This window comes from Pongo pygmaeus, chromosome X (assembly GCF_028885625.2).
Source record: "Pongo pygmaeus isolate AG05252 chromosome X, NHGRI_mPonPyg2-v2.0_pri, whole genome shotgun sequence".
NCBI lineage: Eukaryota > Metazoa > Chordata > Mammalia > Primates > Hominidae > Pongo > Pongo pygmaeus.
The window spans coordinates 2,412,602-2,432,628 of NC_072396.2; the positions used below are offsets into that span (position 1 = coordinate 2,412,602).

At 42.1% G+C, this 20,027-nt stretch overlaps 1 protein-coding gene across 4 annotated transcripts in view; it reads left to right on the forward strand.

The window, feature by feature from the left end:
• The window catches only part of GYG2 (glycogenin 2), a 58,391-nt gene that overhangs the window by 8,419 nt on the left and 29,945 nt on the right, over positions 1–20,027 (forward strand). For all 4 annotated transcript variants that reach the window (XM_054473115.2, XM_063660062.1, XM_063660064.1 and 1 more), the window contains exon 3: positions 5,728–5,869. In XM_054473115.2, the coding sequence (XP_054329090.1) occupies positions 5,728–5,869 (142 nt within the window). The remainder of the gene's footprint in view (positions 1–5,727; positions 5,870–20,027) is intronic.

Sequence of the window (20,027 nt, forward strand, 5' to 3'; positions counted from 1 at the left end):
TTCAGTGGTGAAGTTCAGAGGGGAACCAATCCCTCTGAGCATCTTGAAGGTGGACAGAACAGCCAGCTCAGGAGGAAATCTCAAAACAACGCCCCCCTCTCGGGAGTTCTCTTACCTTTGTCATTGTAGTTCCTAAAGGATGCACTCCTTTTCCTTTCTATTCTTTAATTCACAGCGTCATTAAACATGGTTCCTCAGATTTCAATAATCTATACATTGGAGATCACAAAGAAATCTTAATATTGCCAATGAAAGGCTAAAAATTGTAAATGGCACTTTGTTTTCAGTTTGACATTACTTTGCTGATGATTCTTTTCATAATATATATGATTTGATTTACCTTATTTTTTACTTTGCCATCTGCTTTGCAATTAAATGCACACACACACACACACACACGCACACATACACACACACACACATTTTCTTTTTAAAGACAGGGCTCTGCTCTGTAACCCAAGCTGGAGTGCAGTGGCACAATTATATCTCACTGTAGCCTCCAACTTCTGGGTCAAACAATCCTGCCGTCTCAGCTTCCCAAGTAGCTGGGACTACAGGCATGTGCAAAAAATATATATATATTTTAAATTAAATGAATACAAGTCCATTCTCAGTATGAAACACATACTGAAATAACTGCCCGAGAAATGGTATGTGGTAGATAAATGTGCAGCAGATGTGCTAATTGGCCTGGGTATAGAAATTTAGCTATTTGGTCTGGGTATACAATTTTAGGTTGAGGACCATTGCACTCAGAGTTTAGATATGGTGGTTTGTTTTAGTGTCCACTATTCGTGATAAGAAGTCTCAGTCTCATCCTTAATAGGATTGACGTGTATTTTTATTTTACTTTCATTTTCTTGGCATTTTCACGATGTTCTCCTTAGCCTTGGTGTTTTTAAATTCCAGGAACATATTGTCAGGAAAAGGACTGTTGATTTTCTTTCTTTCTTTCTCTCTCTCCCCTCCTCTCCTCTCCCCTCCCCTCCCCTCCCTCCCTCCCTCCTTTCCTTCCTTCCTCTCTCTCTTTCTTTCTTTTTTCTTTTTCTTTCTCTTTTGCTGCATACTCTCTGGGCTTTTTAAATCTAAAGACTGACTTTCTGCTGTTGAGAACATTTCCTGTTTAATTTCTTTGAAAACTTTTCTTCTCTCTGTTTTTTTTTTTTCTATTCTCTTATTCTGAAACTCATGTTGGTGAACCTTCTGAATCATTCCTGTAGGCTTCTAGCTTTCTGAAATTTTCCATTTGTCCCTTTATTCTACTTTCTGGGAGATTTCCTCAATGATGTTTTCCAAACCTTCTGTTATTCCGTTTTCATTTCAGCAAATCATATTTTTAACTTCTAATAACTATTTCTTATCCTTGGAGTGATCTTTTCTATAGCATTTGATTCTTGGTTTATAGATGTATCCCTCTCCCCCTAATCTTTTGAAAGAATACTAATTGGTGCAGTCAGAATTTTTATGTCTGCCTGTCTGTTCCTTGAATTTCTATTCCATGAACTGTCTGGTATTTCTGGGGTTCTTCCCATTTCACCCCATAACTTTTCAGTTTTCTCTTTTGTGGTGAAGGTGTTTTTCAAATACCTGATATTATCTACATGTATAAAAATGAGGAATGTCAGTTGAGCTGTGCCCACTTGAAAGGGTTGCCGACTTGTCTGAATTTGTCAAGGTTATTCTATAGGTTGAGAATTCCACTTCTATGTGATGGTAATTATTTTTTTCTTGAGCTTTTTGTTTCCTTTAGAGTAGATCCTATTATCTGATTTTGCCCCTGGTGATAGGTATATTTGGCCTCTGAGAATTCTGCAGAATTTCAGTGACTTCTCCAGTTTCTCTTATTGGCTGATGGTTTTCTCCTGCCTCTTTGTTGGCTTGGGGTTCACACTTGCCTTCCTTAGCACACTTTTTAGTTTTTTCTCCTTTTATCTCAGAAGGAAGGAAAGAGAAACTAGGAGCTCCCCATCCACCATCTTTGCTTGGAAGATTCCCAGTTTACACTTTTAATTACGTGATTGAATTGACAAAAATGGATGGACCTTGAAAACATCATGCTGATGGAAAGAGGTCAGACACAAAAGGCGCTTGATTCCATTTACATGAAATATGCAGAACAGGCAAATCCACAGAGATAAAAAGTGATTGGTGGTTGTCACAAGCTAGGGAAGGGAGAAAGGGGAGATAGTCCTTAATGAGTGCAGGGTCTCTTTTTGTGGTGATGAAATGTCCCAGGATTAGATAGAGGTGGTGTGTGTACAACATTGTGATGAATTGTGTTCTTTACAATGGCAAATTTTATGTCATGTGAAATTTACTGTGATAAATAAAAAGGAAATATAAAATTATTCCATTTTCAAAAGGCTACATAGTGTTTGATTCCATTTATAGGAAATATCCAAAATAGGAATGTAGAGATAGAAAGCGGACTCATGGTTGCCAGAATGGGGAGTGACTGCGTAATGGGTACAGGGCCTCCTTTTGGAGTGATGAGAATGTCCTCGGATTGCCTGGAGGTAGTGGTTGCACAACATTGCACATGGACTAAATGCGAGTCACTTGTGCACTTTAAAATGGTTTGTTTTATGTTATGTTAATTTCCCGTTAATTTTTTGAGAGTTTGCATGGAAAGGTGAAGCTCTAAGCAGGTCGTATGTTTAGGTGTGGGGATACCCATTATGCTGCTTAGAAATATGTTCACACTTAGGGCTCAACACTAGGGGTTCTACTTGGTAATTCTTTCTGCTTCCACACTCTTTCAAGACATGGGTCAGAGAAACCCTGGTGAGGACGGGGTAGGGGATTGGATCTCTGGCTCTGTTTTGGGCATTGTGTGATTTTCGAGGTCTGTGGGTGAAGCTCACACAGTACCTTTACCTTGGCCAGCTCTGGGCTTTGCAGATGCCAGTCCCGAATGCCTGCTTCCTCTCCCAACTCCGTCCTCTGCTTAGAGAAAAAGAGCCTTACAGACAGCTGAATGGGTCCATGACAGCTACGCCTGTTCTTGGGAAGTAATTTTGATCAGAGCTCAGGCCTTTGGAAATGTCTAAAGAAGTAGTAATCACCATTATTATCATTTTAAAGCTAGTAACTAAGAAAACTATAGATAGAGTATAGATAATGGTGGTAGAGATAATTTATAATCTATAGACAGTAGGTAGACAGGTAGATGATTGAAAGATTGATAGATATAAATAAGTAGATACATAGAGGACACATATATGATAGGTAGATGATAGGTATAGATAGATAGATGGCTAATAGAAAGATGGTAGGTAGAGAGATGATGGAGATAGATAGATGGATGATAGATGAGATATATAGATGATAGATAAATAGATATAGATGATATATGATAAATAGATGATAGAGATACATGGATTAGATAGCTAGATAGATAACAGAGATACATGATAGTAAGATAGATAATAAATAATAGATGTGAAGAGGATTGGTAGATGATAGGTGGACAGATGGATGGATGGACTGATAGATGATAGGTAGATGAATAGATAGATGATGGATGGATGGATAGATATATGATAGATAGATAGATAGATAGATGACAGAGATAGATAGATAGATAGATGGAAGGATGGATAGATAGATGATAAAGATAGATAGATTATAGTAAGACAGATAATAAATAGATGTACAGAGAATTGGTAGATGATGGATGGATGGATGGATGTGTAGATGATAGATAGATAGGGATAGATAGACGATGGATGGATATATGACAGATGGATGGATGGATGGATAGATAGAGATAGATGATAGTAAGATAGATAATAAATAATAGATGTGCAGAGAATTGGTAGATGATAGATAGGTAGATGGATGGATGAATGGATGGATAGATAGATGATAGCTAGGTAGATGGATAATATAGATATTATCCGATGATAGATAGATGATGGATGGATGGATAGATGATAGATAAATAGATGAATGGATGGATGGATGGATGGATGGATGATGGATAGATGGGTAGATATGGACTGATGACAGGTATCTTTTGTTCTACAGAATTAAGTTGTAAAGTTTGCTGTCTGTAATTTTCACTCCCAATGGAGATGTCAGGAATTCTTGTTCTTTCTTCATTCAAGGGTGGGGAGGAGGAGTCTACAGGAGCAGCTGTAACGGGCACACTTTGGAATTTACCCCACTGGAATGTAAAGGTCAAGGAGGCAGCCCTGTGCCACACGTCTGGGACACTTGTGTTTGTTATATTTAGTGCGAATTGTGGGTTGGCTTTGCTTGGAGTGCTGCTTCCGGGAAAGGCACTGTGGTCGCCTACATGCTGAGCATTTTAATTTCCATAGACAGTACACTGGGCTGCACACTGCATGGGACTTCTTGGCATTGCTGGCTGCCCTCCTGACTGTTGTCTTTCGCCTGGCAACAGGGGCTTGGGTGCCCAAGAATCAAATGGTTTAAAAGTCATTACCAAAGTTAACATCAGTCTTGTGCACAGAGACTTAAAACTGCTGTAAATTATATCTGCTGTGAGAGTTCCTTCCTCTCATATTGAGGCATTAGGAAACTGAGTACATTCTACCTAATGAAATGATATACTTTTCCTTATGTTGTCTCTACCGCCTCATACATCCCTGAGTTGAACTTGAAGTCTTTGTAAGAAATGGTCTGTCCAGAATTTAAATAACATGTTTGGCTGCTTCTTTATGGAGCATGATTCTTTTCTTTTCTTTCTTTTTTCTTTTTTTTGGAGACAGGAACTCACTCTCTTGCCCAGTCCGGAGTTCAGTGGTGTGATCATGGCTCTTTGCAGCCTTGACCTCCTGTGCTCAAGTGATCCTCCTGCCTCAGCCTCCCAAGTAGCTAGGACTATGGGCATGCACCACCTCGTCTGGCTAATTTTTTTTTTTTCCAGTACAGATGAGGTCTTGCTGTGTTTCCCAGGCTGGTTTCAAATTCCTGAGCTCAAATGATCCCCCTTCTTCGACCCTAGCACTGGGATTACAGGCATGAGCCACTGCACCTAGCCCAGAGCACAGTTCTTTTGAGTGAGTTGGGTTACATCTTTGCTGTAACTCAGGTCATCAAGCCATCACTTCCACTTTTTGCCTTTTGTTTCCACCTGAGATCTAAACACTTTGGGTGAGTTTTCAAGAGTCAAACACAACATAAAATAAGGGATAGTAGCTATGAGTTTCCATGGCATTGCAGCAGCAGGAAATGGGCATAGCAGTTGGGTTGACGTTGTCCCTTGTTTAAGGTTCCTTCATACTCCTCCTGTGTTTTGTTTTGTTTAGAATGAAAGGAAGCATATATGCGAATTAGAATACTGAATATTCACTATAAGTTGTGATTTTTTTTTTTTTTTTGAGACAGGGTCTCACTCTGTCACCCAGGCTGGAGTACAGTGGTGCAATCACGGCTCACTGCAGCCTCAAACTCCCAGGCTCAAGTATCCTCCCACCTCAGCCTCCCGAGTAGCTGTAACTGCAGGCCTGCCACCACACCCAGCTAATTTTTGTATTTTTCGTAGAGACAGAGTTTCACCATGTTGCCCAGGCTGGTCTCGAACTCCTGAGGTCAAGCAATTCACCCACTTCAGCCTCCCAAAGTGTTGGGATGACAGGTGTGAACCATCACGTCTGGCCCAAGCCATGAATCTTGGGAGAGGAGAGGAGGTGACTATGGCCCCGTCACCCCTGCTGTCCCTCAGGAGTGTAACTCTGGTGTTTCTGTTGATTTTCACAGTGACTGATCAGGCTTTTGTCACACTGGCCACCAATGACATCTACTGCCAGGGCGCCCTGGTCCTGGGGCAGTCACTGAGGAGACACAGGCTGACGAGGAAGCTGGTGGTGTTGATCACTCCTCAGGTGTCCAGCCTGCTCAGGTAAGGCTCAGAGATGCGGCTTGTGCCCAACTGGGTCCTATAGAAGGAGGGTCACCTCTCCCCCAAGAGGTCCTAGGAGTTATTCTGACGACTGACTGCCCTTCTTCACAGGCCTGGATGGCCGGCAGTCATGATGGGCATGTGCTATTTGTAATGAACCTTCGAATCATGTGAAAATATAGGCGTGTGATCGGCTTCACAATACTTTAAAAAACAATACTGGGTTTGGTTACAGTTCATTCTCCCAACCATGGAAACTGAAAACTCAATTCTTTTTTGTTTGTCTGTTTTTGAGACAGGGTCTCACTCTGTCGCCCAGGCTGGAGTGCAGTGGTACCATCTTGGCTCACCGCAACCTCTCCCTCCCGGGCTCAAGCGATCTTCCCTCCTCAGCCTTCTAAGTAGCTGGGACCATAAGTATGTGCCCCCATGCTCGGCTATTTTTATTTTTTGTATTTTTGGTAGAGACAGGGTTTTGCCACGTTGCCTAGGCTGATCTTGAACTCCTGGACTCACTCAGTCCACCTGGCTTGGCTTCCCAAAGTGCTGGGATTACAGGCATGAACCATGGCGCCCAGCCAAGGAGTCTTTTTTTATAATTTCCTAATTCCCTTTGTCTTTAATTCTCAAATAAAGCAAATACATAAATAAATGCATCTAATGAATAAAGCATAAGGCTTCTCTTAAATGTCATACATTATGTAAGCAATAATCTTTTTCTTTCATCAACCATGGACCACTTAGAAAAATTGATTTTATACAAATGGGACGAGGAGGCATTTAATATGGTAGATGTAGCAGGAATTGAATGTCATATTCTTTGACAATGAAATAATAAATCCAGACATTAATAGCTAAACTAAAAAGAGAACAAACAAAGAAAAAACCAACCAGTGTGTCCTCAGACGTTTTAAACTGGAAGTTTTAAACTAAATAACTCAATCTGGGTACAAATGAAAGCTTGAATTCTGTGCTAGTTCAGAAAATCACTGCAATGTGAGTGCTACCTATACAAAGCAAAGACAGCAACTACAGTGGTACAAGAAAGAAAATTTAAATCAGTGAAGAAATTTTCCAGTTCAAATATGTATATATGTATATACATATATGCATGTATATGTGTACATATATACATGCATATGTGTACACATGTACATGCATATATGTACATATATACATATATAGTACACATATACATGTATATGTGTATATACACGTATGTACACATATGTATATACATGCATGTGTATATTATATATACATGTATGTGTATATATTTATGTATACATGTATGTATTTATACATGTATGTATATACACGTATGTGCATATATTTTTATATACATGTATGTATACATGTTCAACTATATATTTTTATATACATGTATGTATATATTTTATATACATGTATACATGTAATATATGTTCATATATTTACACATACATGTATGTGTATATATTTACATATACATGTATGTGTATATATGTATGCGTGTATATACATGTATGTGTATATATACATGTATGTATATGTTCAAATATATATGTATATACATATAAAATATATATATTTGAACTGGATAATTTCTTCACTGATTTAAATTTAAAAAATTTATATACACATATATTTGAACCGGATAATTTCAAATATATATATATTTCATATATATATTTGACCTGGATAATTTCTTCACTTATTTAAATTTAAAAAAAATATACATATATTATATATATACATAGGTATATACACACACGCATATATACACATATATATATATATTTTGTTTTTTGAGACAGAGTCTCACTCTGTGGTCCAAGCTGGAGTGCAATGGCGCGATCTTGGCTCAGTGCAACCTCCATCTCCTGGGTTCTAGTGATTCTCCTGCCTCAGCCTTCCGAGTAGCTGGGATTACAGGCATCCAACGTCACGCCCGGCTAATTTTTGTATTTTTAGTAAAGATAAGGTTTCACCACGTTGCCCAGGCTGGTCTCGAACGCCTGACCTCAAGTGATCTGCCTGCCTCGGCCTCCCAAAGTGCTGGGATTGCAGGTGTGACTCACCGTGCCCAGCCCCAAATATTTTAAAAATAATAATATTAAAAAAGCAAACAGCAGTACAAAATTCATAAAGATAAAATGACAAAACTAATAATTGGGAACAAGAAACAAATTCAAGGATTAGATTAACAAATCTTCAGGGAGGCCAAGGTGGGAGGATTGCATGAGGCCGGGAGTTTGACCAGACAGCCTGGGTGACACAGCAAGACCCTATCTCTACAAAAAATAAAAAGAGTTAGCCAGGTGTGGTGGTGCGCACCTGTAGTTCCAGCTACTCAGGAGGCTGAAATGGGAGGATTGTTTGAGTCCAGAGGTTCCACTGCACTCCAGACTGGGCAACAGAGTGAGCTCCTCTCTCTAAAAATGAAAATAACAAATAAAAATGAGTCTTTTATTTGAGAAGACATAAATGTACAAAATTGAAATTAGAAAGAAGTCATTTGGAGGCAGTTTTAAAAGCGAATACTATATAGAACCCTTTATAGTAATAACACTGGGAGTATTGAAGAAGTGCTTGATCCTTCTAGCGAAATCGGTGAGATGTTGGTTGTTGTCATCAGAAGAAATAGAAACCTTTTGTTTGACAATAACTATGAGAAAAACTGAAAATGTTACCAAAGGCTTATCTCATAGAAAGGCCCTGGTTTGGGCAATTTTAAGGGAAGTTCTGTTAAATTGCTCATGATGAATTAATTTCCCTGCTGCATAAACTGTCACAGAGTCTAGCAAAAGACGAATATGTTCACTTATTTTAAGAAACTGTTATAATCTTAACACCCAAACTTGACTTACAGGTTTGATTGTGTTTACATTTGGATTGAGAAAGCCCTCAAATACAGGATGTTAATAAGGCAACTCTAGCCCTGTAGTAAAGAAATAAATAGTGCTTACCCTAAGAAAGCAAAGATAGGTTATTATTTTAAAACCTATTAATGTCATTCATCACATTAATATGTTAGACAGAGTCAATGATAAGATCCTTTTAAAATAAAAACTAAACATATAACAAAAAGAATTCCAGGCCGGCCACGGTGGCTCATGCCTGTAATCCCAACACTTTGGGAGGCTGAAGCAGGTGGATCACTTGAGGTCAGGAGTTCGAGACCAGCCTGGCCAACATGGTGAACCCCGTCTCTACTAAAAATACAAAAAAAAAATTAGCTGGGTGTGGTGACAGGCACCTGTAATTCCAGCTACTCGGTGAGGCTGAGGCAGGAGAATCGCTTGAACCTGGGAGGCAGAGGTTGCAGTGAGCCCAGATCACGCCACTGCACTCCAGCCTGGTGACAGAGCGAGACTCTGTCAAAAAAGAAGGAAAAAAAAAGCCTGACTATATTAAGGTCCAAAAATGCACCAGTGAGTGGAAAGGTGCACATAGCACATCCAGCAGGTTCCCTGTTTTATTTTAAAAGCCGGCGGGGGCGGAGGGGTAGAAAAATGCTGTTAAAGAGTATAATTGAGTTGCTTGTAACACAAAGGATAAATGCTTGAGGGGATGGATACTGCATTTTCCATCATGTGATTATTACTTATTGCCTGCCTGTATCAAAGTAGACTTAAGGTTTACTCAAGAGGAACTTTAAAATATTCAGAAACAACATGGCAGAAATCGTGGGAAGGTTCAGTGTTGCAGGTTGGGTTGAGGTTTTGTAGGACCTTTTATTATATATTTCGCAGTCATGGGGAGAATTGAGGGATGGCGCTCTGCAGTGGTCAGGGCAGTGGAAGACCAGCAGTGAGCAATGACCGTAAATGACTACGGGTGTGGGTGGTGGGAGATCGCCCCTCCCCCAGGCTGTGTGGTACAAGCGTGTTATGGAGTGATCTTGTAGGGAAACCATGCCAGGAGCTGCGTTTATAGCTTTAGACTAATCGTATTCATGAAACATAAGTCTGCTTCCAGGAGTTTATTTTAGGGAAATGAGCAGAGCTGAACAAAAAGATGTAAGGACATAAATGGCAGTGCCATTTGTAGTGAGGTGGAGTGCTGTTTCTCTTGCCCTCCCCCAGCCCGGATCTTTACCCAACTGTAGTGAAGATGCCATAAATTCCATAAATAACTGGGCCAAAAGCAGAGGGAGATTTGCTGAAGGAAGGGTACTTTTTCAGAGAAATAGTTACCTTGAATACAGAGCAGTGAAATCTTACAAATAAATGCTAAGAGAAATGCTAAGAGATAGAAAAGGTCCGACAGCTTCAATATCTGTCAAATAGGAGAGAAAGAAAAAGAAAGAAAGAAAGAAAGAAAAGAAAGAAAGAAAGAAGTAACTCCTATTATATTTCAGCTCTGAGAAAAAGTTTAGATTGAACGTGTTCCAGATATTGGACAGAGTGGATGAAGAAAGCTCAAATATAGACACAAAGTGGTAAAATTTCAGAGCAGCAAAAATGAAGAAAAATCCTAAATGCCTTTCTGTATCAATCTGGTTGAGACAATTGATGTCTCAAAATTCTGGTGCAAGATAACTTTGAAATGAAAGTTCTGTATTCAGCCTTAGTACCATAATTTGAAAGCAAAACAAAGACTTCAAATTTGCAAACGTTAAAAATTTTACCCCTCAAAGACCTTTGAGGAAATAGTTGATTGACTCCAGCAAAATGGAATGTGAATCCAAGAAAGGCGAGAGTAGCAAAGCACAGTGGCTCATGCCTGTAACCACAGCATTTTGGGAGGCTGAAGTGGGAGGATCACTTGAGTCCAGGAGTTCAAGACCAGCCTGGACAACATAGTGGGGTCTCATCTCTACTAAAAAATTTTTAAAAATTGCTGAGTGCAGTGGCACATGCCTGTAGTCCCAGCTACTCAGGAGGCTGAGGCAGGAGGATCACTTGAGCCTAGGAGATTGACGCTGCAGTAATCTATGATTACACCACTGCACTCCAGCCTGGGTGACAGAGCAAGACCCTGTCTCAAAATAATAATAATAATGATAATGATAATAATAAATACAAGAGAGCACACAGGAACCAGTGCTGAATAAACAAATGTATAAAACAGAGTTAAGTGTGAATGTGTGAGTGCATAGTTACGAAAATAATCTGGAATTAACATTTCACATGGGAGGTAATTGAAAGAGCAGAGAAGAAAGAGAGAATGAGCATATGTTCATGATTTTGTTTCGTCTGGGAAGAAGACACAGATAATGACTATCTTTATATTTGATAGAAAATATAAGCTTAAATATGTGTGCTGACAGTTGAAAGGTGGTTACCACCAGAAAACTAGAAAAGATTTGTACAAGTTTCAGAGCTTTAATGGGAAATGCGTGGATTGAAGAAAACCTGATTCATGCAATCAGAGGTGGGTGGGAAAGAATTACACTGATGTCAGGCCTCTGAGCCCAAGCTAAGCTGTCATATCCCCTGTGACCTGCATATACACATCCAGATGGCCAGTTCCTGCCTTAACTGATGACATTCCACCACAAAAGAAGTGAAAATGGCCTGTTCCTGCCTTAACTAATGACATTATCTTGTGAAATTCCTTCTCCTGGCTCATCCTGGCTCAAAAGCTCCCCTACTGAGCACCTTTTGACCCCCACTCCTGCCCGCCAGAAAACAACCCCCCTTTGACTGTAATTTTCCTTGACCTACCCAAATCTTATAAAACGGCCTCACCCCTATCTCCCTTCGCTGACTCTTTTCGCACTCAGCCCGCCTGCACTCAGGTGAAATAAACAGCCTTGTTGCTCACACAAAGCCTGTTTGGTGGTCTCTTCACACGGATGTGAGTGAAAACTGAAGAAATAGAAAATCTGATATATGTAAAAAAGGGAAAATAATATAAAATGAAACTGCAGGACTCAATCCAAATATAACTGTGATCATAATAAACATGAATGGATTAAAATTCCTTTTAAAAAAGATAGGCTTTCTGAATGGGAAAATAAACATAAAATCCAGACATACAGTAGTGTAGGAGGCAGCTTTATTAAAAACAAACAAACAAAATGTTGAAAATAAATGGGTGCATGTGATATGATTCTGTTCCACTATCCAATCTATGTAATGGTCAATTGTTTTATAGATTGCTTTTCAGTTGTTTTTTTTGTTGTTGTTATTGAGACAGAGTCTCGCTCTGTCGCCCAGGCTGGAGTGCAGTGGCACGATCTCAGCTCACTGCAACCTCTGCCTCCCAGGTTCAAGCAATTCTCATGCCTCAGCCTCCAGAGTAGCTGGGATTAGGTGCCCGCCACCGCACCCGGGTAGTTTTTGTATTTTTAGTAGAGACAGGGTTTCACCTTGTTGGCCAGGCTGTTCTCGAACTCCTGACGTCAGGTGATCCACCTGCCTAGGCCTCCCAAAGTGCTGGAATTACAGGCATGAGTCACTGTGCCCAGCCTTCAGTTTGGTTTTGTCCAGTGTTTTCTCATGATTAGACTGAGGTTATGCATTTTTGGCAAAAAAATCATCAGAACTGATGTACGTTTTCAGCGTGTCATGTTACAGAGTGCATGTGTCTTTATGTCCGGTCCTGGTGATGTTAAATTTGATCACCTGGATTAAGTGGTTTCATGCGCGTCCGTGTGAAGAGACCACCAAACAGGCTTTGTGTGAGCAATAAAGCTGTTTATTTCACCTGGGTGCAGGCGGGCTGAGTGCGAAAAGAGTCAGCGAAGGGAGATAGGGGTGAGGCCGTTTTATAAGATTTGGGTAGATAAAGGAAAATTACAGTCAAAGGGGGGTTGTTCTCTGGCGGGCAGAGTGGGGGTGACAAGGTGCTCAGTAGGGGAGCTTTTGAGCCAGGATGAGCCAGGAGAAGGAATTTCACAAGACAATGTCATCAGTTAAGGCAGGAACAGGCCATTTTCACTTTTGTGGTGGAATGTCATCAGTTAAGGCAGGAACCGGCCATCTGGATGTGTACGTGCCGGTCACAGGGGATATGATGGCTTAGCTTGGGCTCAGAGGCCTGACATTCCTGTCTTCTTATATTAGTAAGAAAAATAAAACGAAATAGTGGTAAAGTGTTGGGACAGTGAAAATTTTTGGGGGTGGTATGGAGAGATAATGGGCGATGTTTCTCAGGGCTGCTTCGAGCGGGATTAGGGGCGGCGTGGGAACCTAGAATGGGAGAGATTAAGCTGAAGGAAGATTTTGTGGTAAGGGGTGATATTGTGGGACTGTTAGAAGAAACATTTGTTATTTAGAATTATTGGTGATGGCTTGAATACGGTTTTGTATGAATTGAAAAACTAAATAGAATAAGAGAAGGAGAAAAACAGGTATAAAAGGTCTAAAAATTGGGAGGACCTAGGACATCTAATTAGAGTGCCTAAGGAAATTCAGCATAGTCCTGTCAGCAAAGATTATTTATTTACTTCAAGAGTTAAGAGTGGCAGTTTGGGGATAGCACCAGGAGATACCAGCTATGATGGCTTGGAGAAAGAGTGCAAACCGGCAGTGTAAACAAGAGCAGGGCATGTATGAGTAGTTGAGAACGGTGAATAGGAGTATGACTAGACAGAAGATAGTAGGGATGACAAGTTTTTTGGGGGCACAGTCTAAGTTAGTCTGGTGTCTGGAATGAGACTAGGGCCTAATAAAAAGGAGCGTCTATGCAGGAGCTCAAATGGGCCGTACCTTGTAGCATTCCAAGGACAGGCCTGAATTCTGAGAAGGGAAAGTGGTAAAAGTATTGTCCAGTCTTTTTTAAGTTGGTGGCTGATCTTGGTGAGGTGTGTTTTTAAAAGACCATTAGTCTGTTCTACCTTTCCTGAAGACTGAGGACTGTAAGGGATATAAAGGTTTCACTGAATACCAAGAGCCTGAAAAACTGCTTGGCTGATTTGACTAATAAAGGCTGGTCTGTTATCAGACTGTATAGAGGTGGGAAGGCTAAACTGAGGAATGATGTCTGACAGAAGGGAAGAAATGACTGCGGTGGCCTTCTCAGACCCTGTAGGAAAGGTCTGTACCTATCCAGTGAAAGTGTCTACCTAGTCTAAGAGGTATTTTAGTTATCTGACTCGGGGCATGTTGAGTAAAGCTAATTTGCCAGTCCTAGGTGGGGGCAAATCCTTGAGCTTGATGTGTAGGGAAGGGAGGGGGCCTGAATAATCCTTGAGGAGTAGTAGAATAGCAGATGGAACACTGAGAAGTTATTTCCTTGAGGATCGATTTCTACAATGGAAAGAAAATGAGAGGTTCTAAGAGGCGGGCTAGTGGCTTGTACTATAGCATAGCCTGCCTTTGCTGGCGTGTGGCGATTAGGCCTGGTGGAACTGCCATCAATAAACCAAGTGTGATCAGGGTGAGAAACAGGGAAGAAGGAAATGTGGGGAAATGGGGTGAACATCAGGTGGATCAGAGAGATGCAGTCATGAGGGTCAGGTGTGGTATCCGGAATAATGTGGGAGGCTGGATTGAAGTCTGGGCCGGGAACAATGGTAATTATGGGAGACTCAACAAAGAGTGAGTAAAGCTGAAGGACCCGGGGAGCAGAAAGTATATGTGTCAGGTGTGAGGAATAAAATAGATTTTAGAAATTATGAGAGCTGTAGAGAGTGAGTTGAGCATAGTTTGTGAGTTTGAGGGTCTCTGAAAGTATTAGGGCGGCAGCAGCCACTGCACAGAGACATGATGGCCAGCCTAAAACAGTAAGGTCAAGTTGTTTGGACAAAAAGCCTACAGGACACGATCCTGGTCCTTGTGTAAGAATTCCGACTGCACAGCCCTGCACTTCGGCTGTGTGTAATGAAAAGGGTTGGGGTGAGTCAGGGAGAGCTAGGGTGGGAGCAGTCTCTAAAGCTGTCTTCAAGGAATGGAAAGAGGAGTGGGGAAAGGATTTAGGATCTATGGGGTCAGCTAGGTTTCCTTTTGTGAGTTTATATAATGGTTTTGTTAGGATGGCAAAACCAGGTATCCAAAGGCGAAAGTATCCAACCATGCCCAGGAAGGAAAGGAGTTGTTGTTTTGTAGAAGGGGTTGGGGTTTGAGAGATTAGTCGGGCATGATCGGCAGCGAGAGCACGTGAGTTTTTATGAAGAATTATGCCGAGGTAGGTAACAGATGGAGAAGAAATTTGAGCTTGACTGAAGTAATGGGGGATGTCTGTGAAGCCTTGAGGCAGTACAGCCCAGGTAATTTGCTGAGCCTGATGGGTGTCAGGGTCAGTCCAAGTGAAAGCGAAGAGAGGCTGGGATGAAGGGTGCAAAGGAATAGTAAAGAAAGCATGTTTGAGATCCAGAACAGAATAATGGGTTGTAGAGGGAGATATTGAAGATAGGAGAGTATATGAGTTTGGTACCATGGTATGGATAGGCAAAACAATTTGATCGATAAGGTGCAGATCCTGAACTAACTTGTAAGGCTTGTCTGGTTTTAGGACAGGTAAAATGGGGGAATTGTAAGGGGAGTTTATAGGCTTTAAAAGGCCATGCTGTAACAGGCAAGTGATAACAGGCTTTAATCTTTTTAAAGCATGCTGCGGGATGGGATATTGGCATTGAGTGGGGTAAGGGTGATTAGGTTTTAATGAGATGGTAAGGGGTGCATGATCGGTCACCAAGGAGGGAGTAGAGGTTTCCTATACTTGTGGGTTAAGGTGGGGGGATACAAGAGGGGGACACAACGGAGGCTTTGGATTGGGAAGAAGGGCCACAATGAGATGTAGCTGTAGTCCAGGAACAGTCAGGGAAGCAGATAATTTAGTTAAAGTGTCTCGGCCTAATAAGGGAACTGGGCAGGTGGGGATAACTAAAAAGGAGTGCTTAGAAGAGTATTGTCTAAGTTGGCACCAGAGTTGGGGAGTTTTAAGAGGTTTAGAAGCCTGTCTGTCAATACCCACAACAGTTATGGAGGCAAGGGAAACAGGCCCTTGAAAAGAAGGTAATGTGGAGTGGGTAGCCTCCGTATTGATTAAGAAGGGGACGGACTTACCTTCCACTGTGAGAGTTGCCCAAAGCTCAGCGTCCGTGATGGTCTAGGGGGCTTCCGAGGTGATCGGGCAGCATCAGTCTTCAGCCGCTAAGCCAAGAAGATCTGGGAAGGAGTCAGAGAGCCTTGGGCCAGAGTTCCAGGGGCTCTGGGAGTGGCTGCCAGGTGAGTTGGACAGTCCGATTTCCAGTGGGGTCCCGCACAGATGGGACGCGGCTTAGGAGGAATCCTGGGCTGCAGGCAGGAGGAATCCTGGCCTGGTGGCCAGATTTCTGGCACTTGTAGCAAGCTCCTGGGGGAGGAGGTTCTGGAGGAATGCCTGGCCGCTGAGGTTCAGGTGTTTGGAAGTTCTTGTGTGCTGGAGATGTGGCTGGGGTTTGTCTCACAGTGGAGGCAAGGAATTGCAACTTTTTTCTATTATTGTGCACCTTGAAGGCGAGGTTAATTAAATCCTGTTGTGGGGTTTGAGGGCCGGAATTTAATTTTTGGAGTTTTATTTAATGTCGGGAGCAGATTGGGTAATAAAATGTATTTTGAGAATAAGACAGCCTTTTGACCTTTTAGGGTCTAGGGCTGTAAAGCGTCTCAGGGTTGCTGCCAAAGGAGTCATGAACTGGGCTGGATTTTTATATTTGATGAAAAAGAGCTTAAACGCTATCTGATTTGGGATAAAGAAAAAGGAGCATTGACCTTGACTATGCCTTTAGCTCCAGCCACCTTTTTAAGAGTAAATTGCTGGGCAGGTGGGGGAGGGCTAGTCATGGAACGAAACTGTAAGCCGGACCAGGTGTGAGGAGGGGAGGTGATAAAAGGATTATAGGGTGGAGGAGCGGAGGCTGAGGAAGAATTGGGACCTAGCTCGGCCTGGCGCAGAGCATCCTGGGGAGGAGGGGAGAGGTCAGATGGGTCTGTAGAAAAGGAAGATTAGAAAGACTCAGCGATGCTTGGGGTTGGGACTGAGGGGACAGGCGGGAGGGAAAGAAGGAAGATTTGGGATGAGTTGCACTGGGCACAGAGACTAGGGAGGGACCGATGTGTAAAAGAATGCCTGGACATCAGGCACCTCAGACCGTTTGCCCATTTTACGACAAGAATTATTTAGATCTTGCAGGAAGGAAAAATTGAAAGTGCCGTTTTCTGGCTATTTGGAATTACTGTCGAGTTTGTATTGGCGTCAAGCGGCATTGCAGAAGAAAATAAGATGCTTAGATTTTAGGTCAGGTGAGAGTTGAAGAGGTTTTAGGTTCTTAAGAACACAGGCTAAGGGAGAAGAAGGAGGAATGGAGGATGGAAGGTTGCCCATAGTGAAGGAAGCAAGCCCAGAGAAAAGAGAGAGTAGAGACGCGGAGGGAAGGGGCTTGGGGGTTCTTACCCTCCAGAAAAGCGGGAAAGGGGTCGTGGCACAGAGATACGAGGTCAGGGCATGGAAATAAGGGATTGGGGTGTGGAAATAAGGGATGGGGCACAGAGATATAAGAGGTTGGGGCATAGAAATAAGGGATCGGGGCACAGAGATATAAGGGGTTGGGGTGCGGAAATAAGGGATTGGGGCACAGAGATAAGAGGTCAGGGTGCAGAAATAAGGGATTGGGGCACAGAGATATGAGGTTTGGGTACTTGCCCCTCCCCTAGAAAAGTGGGACTTGCTGCTAAGGGTGAAGGAGAAGGGGTTGGGTGCTTCTTGCCCCCCAGAAAGGCGGAGAAGGGGTAGAGACATGGAGAGAAGGGGTTGGGGTACTTGCCCCTTCCCCAGAAAAGCGGGACTTGCCGCTAAGGGTGAAGGACCAAGGCAGGCGTCCATGCGTGGTCTGACACCTCTGAAACCTGGGTGAATAATCACAGAGGTGTTCCTGCAATGATTAAACACCAAGGGAAGGCTGCCTTCCCTAGTCCGTGACCGGCGCCAGAGTTTTGGGTCCATGGATAAAACGTGTCTCCTTTGTCTCTACCAGAAAATGAAAGGAACTGAAATTAAAAGAAGAGAGAGATTGAAGTGTGGCGCCAAGATTGAAAGGAGAGAGAGGTTGAGGGATAGTGAGGGAGGTTGGAGAAGAGAGTAAAAAGTGGCCGCTTACCAGATTTGAAATTGGTGAGATGTTTCTTGGGCTGGTTGGTCTGAGGACCTGAGGTCGTAGGTGGACCTTTCTCACGGAGCAAAGAGCAGGAGGACAGGGGATTGATCTCCCAAGGAAGGTCCCCCGATCCGAGTCACGGCACCAAATTTCATGCGTGTCCATGTGAAGAGACCACCAAACAGGCTTTGTGTGAGCAATAAAGCTGTTTATTTCACCTGGGTGCAGGTGGGCTGAGTCCGAAAAGAGTCAGTGAAGGGAGATAAGGGTGGGGCCGTTTTATAGGATTTGGGTAGATAAAGGAAAATTACAGTCAAAAGGGGGTTGTTCTCTGGCAGGCAGAGTGGGGGTCACAAGGTGCTCAGTGGGGGAGCTTTTGAGCCAGGATGAGCCAGGAGAAGGAATTTCACAAGACAATGTCATCAGTTAAGGCAGGAACAGGCCATTTTCACTTCTTTTGTGGTGGAATGTCATCAGTTAAGGCAGGAACCGGCCATCTGGGTGTGTATGTGCAGGTCACAGGGGATATGATGGCTTAGCTTGGGCTCAGAGGCCTGACTGTGGTGTCTGTTGGAATTCTCTGCTGTAAGATTATTATTTTTTTCTTTTAGTAATGGAAAATATCTTGGGATAGACATTATAGAACAGCCTGTTTCTTCTCTAAAAATCAGTGAGTCTTGTCTGCAACAGTTGTTACTATAGTGTTTGCCTAATCGTGATTTTCTGCTTCCCTCATTCCTTCTATTTCAATTACTTGGAATTATCTTCTAAATTAAACCTGCGCCTTCTTTCTCACATATTTGTTTATTCAATAGTTGTATTAGGTCAGGCGTGGTGGCTCATGCCTGTAATCCCAGCACTTTGTGAGACTGAGGCAGGCAGATTGCTTGAGCCCAGAAGTTCGAGACAAGCTTCGTAAACATCATGAAACCCAATTTCTATCAAAAAATACAAAAAAATTAGCCGGGCATGGTGGCGTGCACTTGTAGTCCTAGTTACTTGGGAGGCTGAGGCAGGAGGACCACTTGAGCCCAGGAGTTTGAGGCTGCAGTGAGCTATGATTACACCACTGAACTGTAGCCTGGGTGACAGAGTGAGACCCTGTATCAAAAAGAAAACTTATGTTAGTGTAGGCTCATGAATATTTATTTCATATTTTAGGCTTGTTGTTTTTTGTTATTGATTACATTATTTCAGTTTTGGCAATTGGGTGCTTCCCCTAGCTGGCCCCCTGTATTCTTTCAATATGCCCCCATCCTTTTTCTAGCACTCGCTTAATTTTTCTGTCGTCCCAATATGTTCCAGACTATGATGAAGTGGGATTTAAGCAAAAATAAATAAATAAATGGAACAGAGCAAATTTCACTTTGATAAAATGGACAGTCTTTCAAGTTTCAAGTCTCAAACTTGTATGCAACTAACAATGTAAGTTTTGAATACAGAAAGTAAAAATTGATAGAGATTGTTATGGACATCTGTTAGTTTCTACCAGCTCAGCATTTACATTTCTCTGCCTCTGCAGCTTACAGAGGGAAACTGTCTTCCTAAGAGATGGCCCAAGTGCATGCATCTTAAGACAGTTCTGTTCAATTTGTCACATTTTTCAAGTATGCGTGCATTTCTTTTTCATAATATTAATATTTATTGCTATATATGAATACTGGATTGAAAGCCCAAGCATTCAGTTTACACACAGAAATTATGCAATTATATATCACTTCACAAAGGCAGTGAACACATTACATTCTACAAAATCTACTTCACAGAAATTTAAAAATTCTAAATATCAAAAGGTACAGCTGAAGAAACAGGTATAAATTTGGCAGCCAGTGATTTTGACAGGGAAGTTGCAGCTTGCATGACTTTATTTTTTTGTTTGTTTTTTGAGACAGAGTCCCACTCTGTCGCCCAGGCTGGAGTGCAGTGGTGCCATCTCGACTCACTGCAACCTCTGCCTCCTGGGTTCAAGCGATTCTCCTGCCTCAGCCTCCTGAGTAGCAGGAATTACAGGTGCCCACCACCACGCCCGGCTAATTTAAGTTTTTTGTTTGTTTGTTTTTGTTTTTGTTTTTTTGTTTTTTTGTTTTGAGATAGAGTCTCGCTCTGTCGCCCAGGCTGGAGTGCAGTGGTGCGATCTCAGCTCACTGCAAC